Raw genomic sequence first — 12,448 nt, forward strand, 5'->3', positions numbered from 1 at the left:
GTAAAATTTTAGTAAGATTATTCAATTAAATTCTCTACATGTTATTTTACTCATAAACATTAAATATCGCGAGAAACGTGACGCTAACCACGGTTAGTGCATGCGCCGGCGTTTCGACTGGAATCTGGAAACAGCCTCCCCCGTCCTTCCTTTCATTCTTGTAATCCGTCTGCGTAGGGTGTGCTCCGGAGCTAGCCTCGGCACACATTTTATTATTATGAAACAAACCAAAAGCTAGTGAGCACCCGCAGACATATTTTTATAAGAAAACCTAAAATCGGTGAAGCAGGATTTGATTTGCCAACAAAGCAACGCGAAGAAGACGCTGCCTTCGAAAAAGAACGAAAGACGGAACGACGAAAACGGTGTTAGCAAGCTACGTTACTAGCGTCATTGTTGAGAGCGCGGCTAATTAACGATAGCCTGTTATTTCTCCCCACATTTAAAGAAGTATTACTTACAGTAAGTTAATTGTCGCTGTTTGTGTCTTGTTGTATCGATAGTTTATCGCTCTTTGTGATTTTGAAGGAGCTAAACGTCTCAAATTGTGACATTTAAGCCATATTGGGTAGGCCGCACTCCGACATTTTGCTACATAGCCGAGCTACATAGCCCACGTTGTTAGCAGTTAACGGTTTTTTTCTGTCTCTTCTCTTTTTATTTGCCAAAACAGAGTGAAGAAAACGTATTTAACTTTCCTGACAGCCACTATTGCGCGTCGAACTCAAACAGCTATCTGATTGAAAACGAACGACGCCCGACATGAATCCCAGCGCGCCTAGCTACCCCATGGCCTCGCTCTACGTAGGAGACCTGCACCCAGATGTTACCGAGGCCATGCTCTACGAGAAATTCAGCCCGGCCGGACCCATCCTGTCTATCAGAGTGTGCAGAGACATGATCACCCGGCGTTCGCTAGGATATGCGTATGTTAACTTCCAACAACCAGCTGACGGTAGGATATAGTTAAAAAGATAAGTCACGTGTAAAGTCACTTGTACTTCATATACGACAGGGTGCCTAAGGTTATTCTTTTGTTTTATTTTTTCAAAACGTTTCTAGCTGAAAGGGCTTTGGACACGATGAACTTCGATGTGATTAAGGGCAGGCCTCTCCGCATCATGTGGTCCCAGCGTGACCCCTCCTTGAGGAAGAGCGGGGTGGGAAACATCTTCATCAAAAACCTCGACAAGTCCATTGACAACAAGGCCCTTTATGACACCTTCTCTGCGTTTGGAAACATCCTCTCTTGCAAGGTAAGACAGTGACAGATCTATTCTGTGTTAATGCATGAGTTAGGATTTCACAAGATTAAAGCTAGTTTGTAATGATTGGCCTGCATGGTGTGTGTGTGTGTGTGTGTTTCAATGTTTTTTTTAACATCCTCAAATCTGTCCTTTCTAAGGTGGTTTGTGATGAAAATGGCTCAAAAGGTTACGGTTTTGTGCACTTTGAGACCCACGAAGCAGCTGAGCGTGCCATTGAGAAAATGAACGGCATGTTGCTCAATGACAGAAAAGTGTAAGTGGTGGAGATTGTTACACTTTTGTTTTTAAAACGTGTGAGGGGAATGTGCTTAACAAACATTTTGATGCCTAACTCAGAGCGCTATTTTTGTGTTTTCCTGCATCTTGTCAACCAGCATCCCGTAAACTCGAAACATTTACAAATAAAGCATCTCTAAAATACAGAGGGAATCACTACATTTGTATTTGATTCTTTAAAAAAATCTATCATAATTTGGATGCAATTACGATGCCGTCTGTATTTGTATACTTCTGCTGTTTTATATCAAAGTGTGTGACTTAAGCATACTTTTGTCATTTTTTTAACAGATTTGTCGGCCGCTTCAAGTCGCGCAAAGAGAGGGAGGCTGAGCTGGGGGCACGTGCCAGAGAGTTTACCAACGTTTACATCAAAAACTTCGGGGAAGACATGGATGATGAGAAGCTGAAGGAGTTATTTAGCAAATATGGTGAGACGTCAAGATTTCAGATGCGGACGATTGCAAATCGCCAGCTATCGGGTATGAAGTGGCTGGGTAAATGTGTTGATTAGCCTGCCTGTTTCCGAAGGTCCTGCGCTCAGCATCCGGGTCATGACGGACGAGAGCGGCAAGTCCAAGGGATTCGGCTTCGTCAGCTTCGAGAGGCACGAAGACGCTCAGAAAGTTAGCATACGTTTCATGTCTTTTTTATTATTATTAACAAACGTGGTTTCAGTTTTGTGTTTGCCATTTGAATTGAATCTGAATGTGTGTCCGCTCTATTTCTGGTGGCTTTGTAGGCCGTGGACGACATGAACGGCAAAGAACTGAATGGCCGACAGGTGTATGTGGGCCGCGCACAGAAGAAGGGCGAGCGCCAGAATGAACTTAAGCGCAAATTTGAGCAGATGAAGCAAGATCGCATGACCAGATACCAGGTTGGTGTTTGTTCCGTGACGGTTTAACAGTTAACATGTTGCAGGCTTTGATAGAGATATGTCAGTATGGAAAATAAAAAAAAAATTATTCAAGTAGTTAGTGAGGTGTGACAATATGGCACCGTAAGCTAACCTTGGCTTTAACCTCTGTTTAATGTCACAAATGTGGTTCATTTATCTGTATATGTGGATAATAACTAGCTGCAGAGATAAACTTTTTAGAACCCAATACTGTGTAAGGCTGTAAGTAAAACAAGGACATAAAATTGAAAAATAATTTATTATTTCGACTACTTCACAAAGATGCATTGTGACAAAATGCATCTGCGTAGATACATGTGTAGATACTTATATTTTTTATACGTAGCGTGTACTTGATACTTTGACCATCTGTCGAGGCTGAATGTACATCTTATAAATCCACATCTTGCACTCACAGTGCACTTACAACCTTTGATTTGGTTATACACAGTCATAAGATCAAGTGAATCATTTACAAACTGATAACTGTATGCATTGTTTGATCAGTATGGCAGCTCAACTGCAAACCCCACTGCTTCATAGAGAAGGCAAGATAAATTAAATTTTAATTAGAACAGTGCTTTGCTTATTCAGACAATAGAAACTTCAGAAATCTTATTTTGTTTACTGTACTACTTGAGAACCAGGATCAATTGGAATGTATGTGTGATTTAATTTTTTTTTTTTTTGTAAAGACTTTTGTTGTGAATTGGCTCTATATAAATTTAATAGAATTAATCAACATTATCGCAATACACAGCTATTAGTACAATAACTAAATTTAATCCTTTGTCCTAAGTAAGCACAATAAAAAAAATCACAACAGTATTTATAGCTTTATTAAAATGAAAAAACTTTTCAAAATAAAAAACTGAAACAATCTATAATTGGTATACAAGATTGCATAAAGATTGGTTTTATAACTTCAATATTCAGTCACAGTTCAGAATCGTAACTATTTAAATTCCACTGAAGTTGGGCTTTATTTAATTTCATTTCTCTTTTCCCAGGGTGTCAACCTGTACGTTAAAAACCTCGACGATGGCCTAGACGATGAGCGTTTGCGCAAGGAGTTCTCCCCGTTCGGGACCATCACCAGTGCGAAGGTACAGCCAGTCTTCTAATTCAGACAAAATGTCACATCAGCTGGTGGTCTGAAAATGCAACGGATGTCTTCCACTCTTGGCTTCAGGTGATGATGGAGGGCGGCCGCAGCAAAGGTTTCGGGTTCGTGTGCTTTTCATCGCCTGAAGAGGCCACTAAAGCTGTGACGGAAATGAATGGGCGCATTGTGGCTACGAAGCCTCTGTATGTGGCGCTGGCTCAGCGGAAGGAAGAGCGCCAGGCCCACCTGACCAACCAATACATGCAGAGGATGGCCACGGTCCGAGCCGTGCCCAACCCTGTCCTCAACCCCTACCAGCCCGCTCCGCCCTCAGGCTACTTCATGGCAGCTATTCCACAGGTGAACCCCCCAGGCAGCTGATTAACATGGTTTGCTAATATTCCATCAGTACTTTTATGTGGATTTGTATTTAACAATACATATCGGTGTTTTTAGGCTCAGAACCGCGCTGCGTATTACTCCGCCAACCAGTTGGCCCAGCTCCGCCCCAGTCCTCGCTGGGCTGCTCAGGGAGTGCGACCTCAGCGTAAGTCGTTTCTCCTATGTTCCTTTAAAGCTGCAGTATGTAACTTTTTATGTAAAAAAATAATAATTGTTAAAACTATCACCATTTTGTGAAGGAATAATATGAGACAAATGACCTGTGAAAAAAATTAATTCCCCTCCTTCCAGTATTGCCATCTGAAGAAACGCACCGCTCCCAGTGAGAAACGAGCAATCAGCCAGGAGGGTCTTATTGCTGTCAATCAGCCTCGTGTTCTCGTGGGTAACTGTGCTAATGGGAGAGAAACAACTTACCATTCCATATCTGCTGTCATCTGTGGCCATGCTAACTAGCCTTAGTTAGCATGGCCACAGATGACTCTAAGAAGGAGCTGTAGCATAGCGCAGAGCAAGGGAAAGAGGGATTGTGTTGTGAGCAGTGTGTATACAAGCATGATTGATGGCACTAAGACCCTCCTCCTGTTTGTAATTGTATTTTGTAGTCAACACTGGGAGAAGACAGCTTGCTTTTTTTGTTTTTGTTTTTTTCACAGATTTTTCCATACTTGCATCACAATATAGAGATAGTTTTAACAAATATGTAAAATAAATATATATATATATATATATATTTTTTTTTATAAAACTTGCATAATGGAGCTTCAACTCTTAAACATCCTGATGTTGATGCATTAATTGTGTGGAATTTCTTCAGATTTCCAAAACATGCCCAACGCCATGCGTCCCTCAGCACCAAGGCCCCAGACCTTCAACACCATTCGTGCTACCACTACCACCAACACCCAGGTTCCGCGCATGATGGCCTCCCAGCGCATGCGTAAGGATTTCACGTCACAACATCCTAACGAGGTGGTCGCTCTCTGTGGGCGTTTTTAACCAATTGTCTCTGGTTCTCCCCTCAGCCACCCAGGCCCTCGGCCAGCGCCCTGCAAGCGCTTCAGCCACTGCAGCCCCAGTCCGTACCATGCCTCAGTACAAATATGCTGCCGGTGTGCGCAACCCCCAGCAACACATGGCGTCCCAACCACAAGTTGCCATGCAGCAAGTAAGTAGACATTTTGCATTTACATACAAATCAATTGTTTCAAATAGAGATTCACTTTTTTCACTTCTGATACCAATATCTGAGGTTTACTGTCAAGTCCAATACAGAATAACGGTGCTGGATTGACATGAGATGTTTCTTGACATCGAAGTACTGAATTATGAATGTATTTGGTAACTCTGCACTAGTACAACACACTTAAATACACCAATAGCTTCACGTTTATTTTTTGTTTTCTTTATTTTGAACATGATAGAAATATAAAATCACACACGAGCAAGGAATGCAAAAGACACATTTTTATCCAATAATCTTAACATGCTCCAAAAGGAGTAGGAAGAAGTAAGAAACCTTTGAACTCCTACCCCATAAACTTATACAATATTTTCAGATGACACAGGTTAGTTAATTTTTCCATCTTATCTTGGTGTACATGTCTAAATATATACATCTATACCCACACACTCAGATGGTCTAGCGTCAATTTACATATTCACAATAGTGCTATCTCTAAACTGCTCAGAAAGTGGAATTAGGGATTCAAAATATGTCAATAGAATTAAATGGAATAGATCTGCCCTTATGGATTGAGGACACTGACATTGAAACTCGATCTAGAAATTTTAAATATCTGGACCCATATAGATATCCAAGTTACTTTGTTATTGGCATAGTTGGTGCGGACTTTGTCTTGTTTTTGGTCGGATTTTGTCTGACGTCTTTCTGTCTCGTAGCCTGCTGTCCATGTCCAAGGTCAGGAGCCCCTGACTGCTTCCATGCTGGCTGCTGCTCCTCCTCAGGAGCAGAAGCAGATGCTGGGTGAGTGAACAATCAGCTCTGATGGAGATTTCTGGGACTCTTTAAAACACCTTCAGTTGAGTTGTTTTATGACCCAGTTGACTGCTTCCCTCCTCAGGTGAGCGTCTGTTCCCCCTGATCCAGAATATGCACCCCAGCCTGGCTGGTAAGATCACCGGTATGCTTCTGGAGATAGACAACTCTGAGCTGCTTCACATGCTTGAGTCACCTGAATCTCTGCGCTCCAAGGTTTGCTTCATCTTGAACATATTGAGTTGTGTTGAAACACTGCATTTGCTTTGGGGTTCATAAACATTTCTGCTTCAGGTGGATGAGGCTGTTGCTGTGCTTCAGGCCCACCAGGCCAAAGAGGCTGCGCAGAAGTCCACCACACCTGCCGGTGTTCCCAGCGTCTAAGGTGGGGACAATACACAGTTAAACATTATGAACATTGTTCAAACTATTGTCTGGAATATTTATATATATTTTTTTCTTTGTTTTTGTCTTGCAGCTTGAGCATTTTGAAACCTGCTTCACCGATGGAAAAAGAGAAAAAAAACTTAAACATTGAAAAACCTAAAACTCAGAAAACATCGCAAAACGATAAATTATTTCTTAAAAAAAAAAAAAAAGAAATTGAATCTGCCAGGTCTAGAGATGGTTTGACTAGACCTTGATCATAAACAAAAATTAGTTTAAAAAAATAGCAAAATAGATAAAATTGAAAATTGTAATAAATTTGAATGCATTCCTCTGTTTTATGTCATTTTACTGTGTCAGTGCTCAAACTGTCAGCAATATCAGGGAAATGGTTGCTGAGCAGTTTGAGGTGATTTGTATCGTAAACTACTGGCTGTAATAAAACGTCATTCGAAATTACCACTCCTGGTGTGGGATTTATTGTTAACACGACTGATGAGAAAAACCACATTCCATTTGTCGCACATCACGTCTTCAGCTCAGATTCTCAGCAGCTTTCTCCACTAGGTGTCACTGTTGTGTCAATCACAGGACTGGATCATTTTTGCCCTGACATTTGTTGAGCATAGCAGGAAACCACCTGCCTCTGTTCTTGAGCATTACATTGATACAAATCTGTCTTGTTCACTACAAATATGTACAGAATGTTCAAGTGGTTGGAAAAAATCCTGTATTCTGCTGCCTGTCACATGTCAAAATTCTGGTACAAGCAGTTTACTTTTTGGTTTTTCTGCTTAATTAGGAATTTCCTACTTGAGTATGGGGTTTCAAACATGTGACAGGATTTGAATGTAGTTAATGAGCTTTCTAACTATGCAGGCTTATACTTCATTTCCTCTTGAATCACTTGGACACAGGGCTTTCACATAATCCTTTCTATCTTGGATTGGGATGGCGCTCTAAAGCTATCTTGTCTGCCATCTCATTACCAAATTGTCTCATGTACTATCTGCCCATTTTGTAAAACAAATAAAAGAGGGAAAATGGTTAGTTACTTCAGTAAAAAGGGTATTTGTGGAATCACTTGTAGCATATAGCATATGCTAACTAAATATATATATGCTAAAAAATCACCTTCAGTGGATGCTTCCTAAATAGTTAATGACTGGTTTTAAAAATTGAATTTTACTCCTTTGTAATAACTAGAATCAGTTTGGAGTTGAGTGTAAATCTGCCTTTATACTTGATTTGATTTGATTATATATTTATGGATATGAATTGGATTTCTTATAAAGTGCCTTGTGGCTACATACACTATTGCATAAGCAAATTTTGCAACTGTTAGGGATGACTGTATGCTACTCAATATTTAGTCATTTCTAATGTCTGAGCTGGAAATGTATTCAAAAGTACTTTTTGATCTTAAAATGATATTAAATATTTGAAAGCAGAAAAGTAAGCAAAAATCCTTGTTGCTGCACAGCATCCAAAAAAGGCAGTGCTTCAATGAAAGAAATTATGAACCAGTACCATCTGTGTAAACCGGTCTACCAGATACGACTGATAATATGGAAATTAAAGAGTGAAAAAAGGGAAAATGTTACGTGAAGTTGTAATTATTAAATAATGTGACCCATATTAAAATCAAGCATAATATCCTGCCAAACTGAAGTAGGGAGGATATTATGTACCTTGCTTTTGTTCACTAAAGCAGTCTACATGTAAAGACGAAATGCAAAACTAATAAGCAAATAAACAGAAATGCAACAATAATCCAACTTGTGCAATATAAAAAGTTTAATGATGCTGTGTGGATATTGTTGGGCCCGCCAAGTAACATTTTACCCTGGGCCTCCAAAAGCATAGAGTTGGCTCTGGTTTCTCTCTTTTTCGTTTTATGCAGAGGTGGGTATAATATCCAAAAATTACTTAACACACAGTTATGATGGTTCATAATAAAAGTACGCAAGTAAAAGTAAAACGTGTGGGGTAGTAAAATTACCCCAGACGGTTTTTTTTCCCCCCCAAAGAGTTACTTACGTAAATGTAACTAACCACCCACCTCAGCTTTTCGATGTGCTTGAGGAGTGCTTAACCTTAAACAACTTCTTTCCATTCAAAAATTGTCAATAGTATTAGAAATACATTAGTTGAGAGATACAGCTTACTTCCAAAAAGTGAAGAGTCCAGAGTCCGTTCGCTTCGCGACACAAACTCTCGCGATACTATTTGAATTTCCAGAGCTAGAACGAGATCAGCGAACAACAGAGCGATCTCTTGTAGGAGCTGTTGTCGTTCGAAACGGGGCTGCTGGGTGGGACCGAAGAAAGGGGAAAATAAGTGCCTCTCTCAGCGTATGAGGAATTCACGGCACAGCAGCTGGGCGAGTCATAAGTTAGGTTCACCTTTCTTAAAACGCATCACGTCTGGTGTTTCCCACGGTCTCCAGAACAAGTGTCACTGGCAACAGACGGTAGGTTCTCTCAACGCGTTTAGCTAAGCTTGCTAGCCAGCTGCTAACGCTCGGTGTGTAGAAGTTAGTTAGCTTGTTGGGAGTCTGATGGCCGTCACTGAGGCAAGCTGTGACCTATGAAAAATGTCCATTCTCTCGTGTGTTTTTACCGTGTTTGCCGAAGCCTGTGTGTATTTGTACGTTACATATAGTTAATAATTTCCATCAGCTGTTGTCAAACAGTGAGCTATGTAGCTACCTCGGCAAACATTCTATCTTTGCTGAGAAGTTTCAGCGTAAGAGGGGTGCAAATCAAAACAGCAACAGTTGATGCCTCGATAATTTTTAAAACATCAGATGACTATTAAAACATCAGATGAACATCAGGTAACCCATCACGGACGACATGGAGGGTCGGTCTAAAGTTCTGCTTTAGTGATTTTTATTTATTTATTTGGTTACATATTTAAACTCTTCGAACAGCCGTAGTGAAAGTCACGATTTCAGGGGGGTTGCGACGTTACCGCACTACGTATGTAAACAAATGAATTTACGTCAAAAGATCTTCATTATGTCATTGCTTTTCCTTCCTACCTTGACTCTTATACAGATCATTTGATCAACCCTTTTTTTTAAATAGTTATTTAAATTGAGAAGGTACCGCTTTTGATGTGTTGTACATAAAACCTTCATATGCTAAGTAAAACCAATCACCTGTTGATACCAAAATAACGGTTTGGATATTAATTATCCCATATCCATCCTTGGAACTTGGGTACGCTTCTCTCAACCACTGCAAACTGCCGGGAACAGATTTGCACGGTTAAGGGAAAGTTTTCTAACTTTATAAAACTGCTTTCTGCCTCAGTAGTTATGGTTTTTATAACATTACTTTGGTATTTGAGAAATGGAAAATGCATGAGGAGTTAAACAATTGAAACTTTTCAAAAAGTCAAAATTTTATAATTGGTTGTTGAGGTTGAATGTCAATCTTGAATGAAATATGTACTTAGTTTTTACTTAATTTCCTTTTGTAAATGAATTATTTATTGTCATATAATATGGATAAAAATATACAATGAAATTAAATGAAAATGTTCTTTTCCTGAGGAAACTGATCTCTGATTGGGTGCAGAGAATCACTTGTATTTCTTTTTGCCTAAAAAGCTGGTATAAACTCTTTCTAGTATTAATCTCTGACAATCATATTTAATCCCATCAGAGTCACCAACTCCTGTACTGAATGGTGGACAGTTATCATATTTTCTCTGGGTAATATGCTGTTATCTTCAAATTCAGTAGTAAGATTTTAAATTGATGTTTTTTCTTAGTTTTTTTATTTCCTTATCACCAACCTCCCTGGAAATAAACAATTATCTAGTTATTTATGTTGACATGGTAACAGTTGAACAATAAAAGTTGTCTAGAAAAAGTACAATCTATCGTCATCGTTTGGATGTTCGAATCCGCTTCCTAAGAACACAGTGGTTTTTAACACCATACACCTAAGCTTAAAGTAAAGGTCATTGGCTCGCCATGCCACAGCCTGTGTGCCAGTGTGTGTGTCAGGACCTGTGTGTGACCTCCCTTTATTGGTTGATGGTAAACACAGCTACAAGACCAGAAAGTAAGAGGTCACAGCACTGTGTTGATTCTGACACATGAAATATTTTTAATTTGGTTAATTGAAAATAATCTTATTGCTTAAAGACTCTCAAAGTCATTTTTGATTCAGTGTCACAGTTGGACTTTTTTTAATCCTTTATTTATACAGAAAAAAAATCTCTTGATACTCGCTGTCTCATTTACAAGGGAGACCTGTTACATATGTCACAAAAAAAACAATCAACAGTTTTAAAATTATTGCTATTTGAGATTTAACTGTTTACTTAAAAGAGTACATATTTTTCTCTAATTTTCTCCTATAATACAATAGAAACAGTCCTGATTGTCACACAAAGGTGAAATTCAAAAAAAGGGGCTAGGCACACCACTAAATTGTATAGCAAGCTTTATTATCCCCCGTAATAGCCAATTCGGTTTATTTATATAGCTCCAGTTCACAGCGAATGCCATTTCAAGGCATTTAAGCTCATTTCTCATGTGGTTAAAGGCGGTCATCCATCTCTTATTCCATGACATCACCACATGGGGCTTCGCAACGACTCGCAACTAAAGCGACTTTGCAGCTTTTCCAACTATATTTTAGTTTGGGGTCAGATGACTGTGTGCATCTCTCATCAATAGTTCCAAACCAGAGTAAGCTATCCCATCATTTTGCTTTAGATGGTCTATGGTAAAGATGTGAAACTCCAGTCCTTGAGGGCTGGAGTCCTGTGGCTTTTGAATATCTCTCTGCTTCACATAATATGGTCATTGGCAGGACGCTGGGAAACTTGGCTATATGTTGAGGTTATTTAGTCATTTAATTCAGGTGTGTTGGACCAGGGATGCTTTGGAATGTTGCAGGACAGCGGCCCTTGAGGACTGGGGGTGGTTTCCTCTTCTCTATGGGGTATAAGGTATAAGGCTCATGTGTTAATGGGGTAATATTGGGTTGTCAGGCAACCTGCTTATACCACCGTTCTTATGACTGGTGTCATGTTTGTGTTTATATTCTAAAGTATGAAGAGCTCATTTAAAGAAATGTTTACTCCACGTATTGCTAATACCTGCTTCACTCTGCGATTTTTGTCCCGATTTCCACCTTCCAACAATCTTAAGGATCCCCTGATTATTGGGATGACTTTTTTTTTTTTTTTTTTAAGGTTTTATTGGCTCTGGTGGCCTTTTATTTGATAGTTAATTGATAGGAAAGTCGGTATTGAGAGAAGGGGAAGACATGCAGGAAAGGTCAACAGGACGGGAATCGAACTGGTGCAGCAGGGCCGAGCGCAAATCGTGACACCGCACCTACTAATGGCACTTCCGGTGGCAGGTGTCATTACGCGCCACAAGTGCCACTGTTTTCGGGTCTAGCTGTCAGAGTTGCCATTGACTTCGGCTGACCTCGGCACCTCATACTGGCACTTCCTGTGACACCTGCCATTAGTGCCACTGTTTTCGGGGCTAGCCGTAAGTGTTAGCTTACGGCTAACACTTACGTAAGCTAATACTTACGGCTAAGTGTTAGCTTACGTAACACTTCGGAAAATGGACTACATATCCCATGATGCTTTATAACTAGTAGAAGAAGAACTTGAAGACAGACGAAGAAGAAAGAATTTAGTAAGAGTTTTTTTTCGCAGAAAGACTTATGTTAGCTGAATTCCTACACTTTTTCGTATATCATTATGTATGATTCGTTCATCCTATTTATTCACTAAAGTTCATCTGAATAATCCAGCCGACTCCTTTCGTCTTTGAATTAATCGAATACACAACAGGTATCAGGGATGCCATTGGTTTCGGCACCTTTGTAACAGCTGAGTCTGGCTTCCACTAGAGCTGCCGTTAGGTGTCCAGGATGTTTCAGAGCTGTCACAACTGGTGCCGATGTTTTGGGGGATGGCAATGACAGTTTTTGGAAAACGTGTTACTTATATTGCCTGTTTATACATTTTTTATTTCAATGGTAATTGTATTGGTTAATTATCCGTAACCTTGAATATTTTTGACTTAATTTAATTGAAGGAAGATGGCCAAAGTAATTGAATCT

The 12,448-nt window shown here is 39.8% G+C and overlaps 2 protein-coding genes across 4 annotated transcripts in view; both read left to right on the plus strand.

Moving 5' to 3' along the window:
- Positions 1 to 121: 121 nt before the first annotated feature.
- LOC106953159 (polyadenylate-binding protein 1) lies at positions 122 to 6,797 on the plus strand. Of its 3 annotated transcripts, XM_015041731.1 has the most exons (17): positions 122 to 365; positions 504 to 568; positions 674 to 955; positions 1,063 to 1,256; positions 1,406 to 1,521; positions 1,836 to 1,975; positions 2,076 to 2,170; positions 2,287 to 2,424; positions 3,456 to 3,551; positions 3,638 to 3,910; positions 4,007 to 4,097; positions 4,770 to 4,892; positions 4,978 to 5,120; positions 5,855 to 5,939; positions 6,037 to 6,167; positions 6,246 to 6,336; positions 6,430 to 6,797. In XM_015041731.1, exons 3-16 carry the CDS (start codon positions 763 to 765, stop codon positions 6,333 to 6,335), a joined length of 1,908 nt encoding a protein of 635 aa, XP_014897217.1. In that variant the 5' UTR covers positions 122 to 365; positions 504 to 568; positions 674 to 762; the 3' UTR covers position 6,336; positions 6,430 to 6,797. The 3 variants fall into 3 exon arrangements, with proteins under 3 accessions (XP_014897217.1, XP_014897220.1, XP_014897218.1); XM_015041734.1 differs by lacking the exon at positions 504 to 568 and having other exon boundaries at positions 122 to 367; XM_015041732.1 differs by lacking the exons at positions 122 to 365; positions 504 to 568 and adding an exon at positions 370 to 462.
- A 1,774-nt stretch (positions 6,798 to 8,571) lies between these two features.
- Positions 8,572 to 12,448, plus strand: part of LOC106953161 (E3 ubiquitin-protein ligase RNF19A-like) — a 31,128-nt gene continuing 27,251 nt past the window's right edge. Inside the window, 1 exon segment of the mRNA XM_015041736.1 lies at positions 8,572 to 8,811. Coding sequence (XP_014897222.1) covers positions 8,695 to 8,811 — 117 coding nt within the window. The 5' untranslated portion in view covers positions 8,572 to 8,694.

Source organism: Poecilia latipinna, unplaced genomic scaffold (genome assembly GCF_001443285.1).
Source record: "Poecilia latipinna isolate Pla-1442-1.1 unplaced genomic scaffold, P_latipinna-1.0 Scaffold566, whole genome shotgun sequence".
Classification (NCBI taxonomy): domain Eukaryota; kingdom Metazoa; phylum Chordata; class Actinopteri; order Cyprinodontiformes; family Poeciliidae; genus Poecilia; species Poecilia latipinna.

Excerpts from the sequence above, each read along its gene's own strand:
- LOC106953159 (XM_015041734.1), top strand. The coding sequence starts at position 763 with ATGAATCCCAGCGCGCCTAGCTACCCCATGGCCTCGCTCTACGTAGGA. Across the intron at positions 1,976-2,075 it reads GGAGTTATTTAGCAAATATG|GTCCTGCGCTCAGCATCCGG; the intron begins GTGAGACGTCAA and ends CTGTTTCCGAAG. Across the intron at positions 3,552-3,637 it reads GGACCATCACCAGTGCGAAG|GTGATGATGGAGGGCGGCCG; the intron begins GTACAGCCAGTC and ends TCTTGGCTTCAG.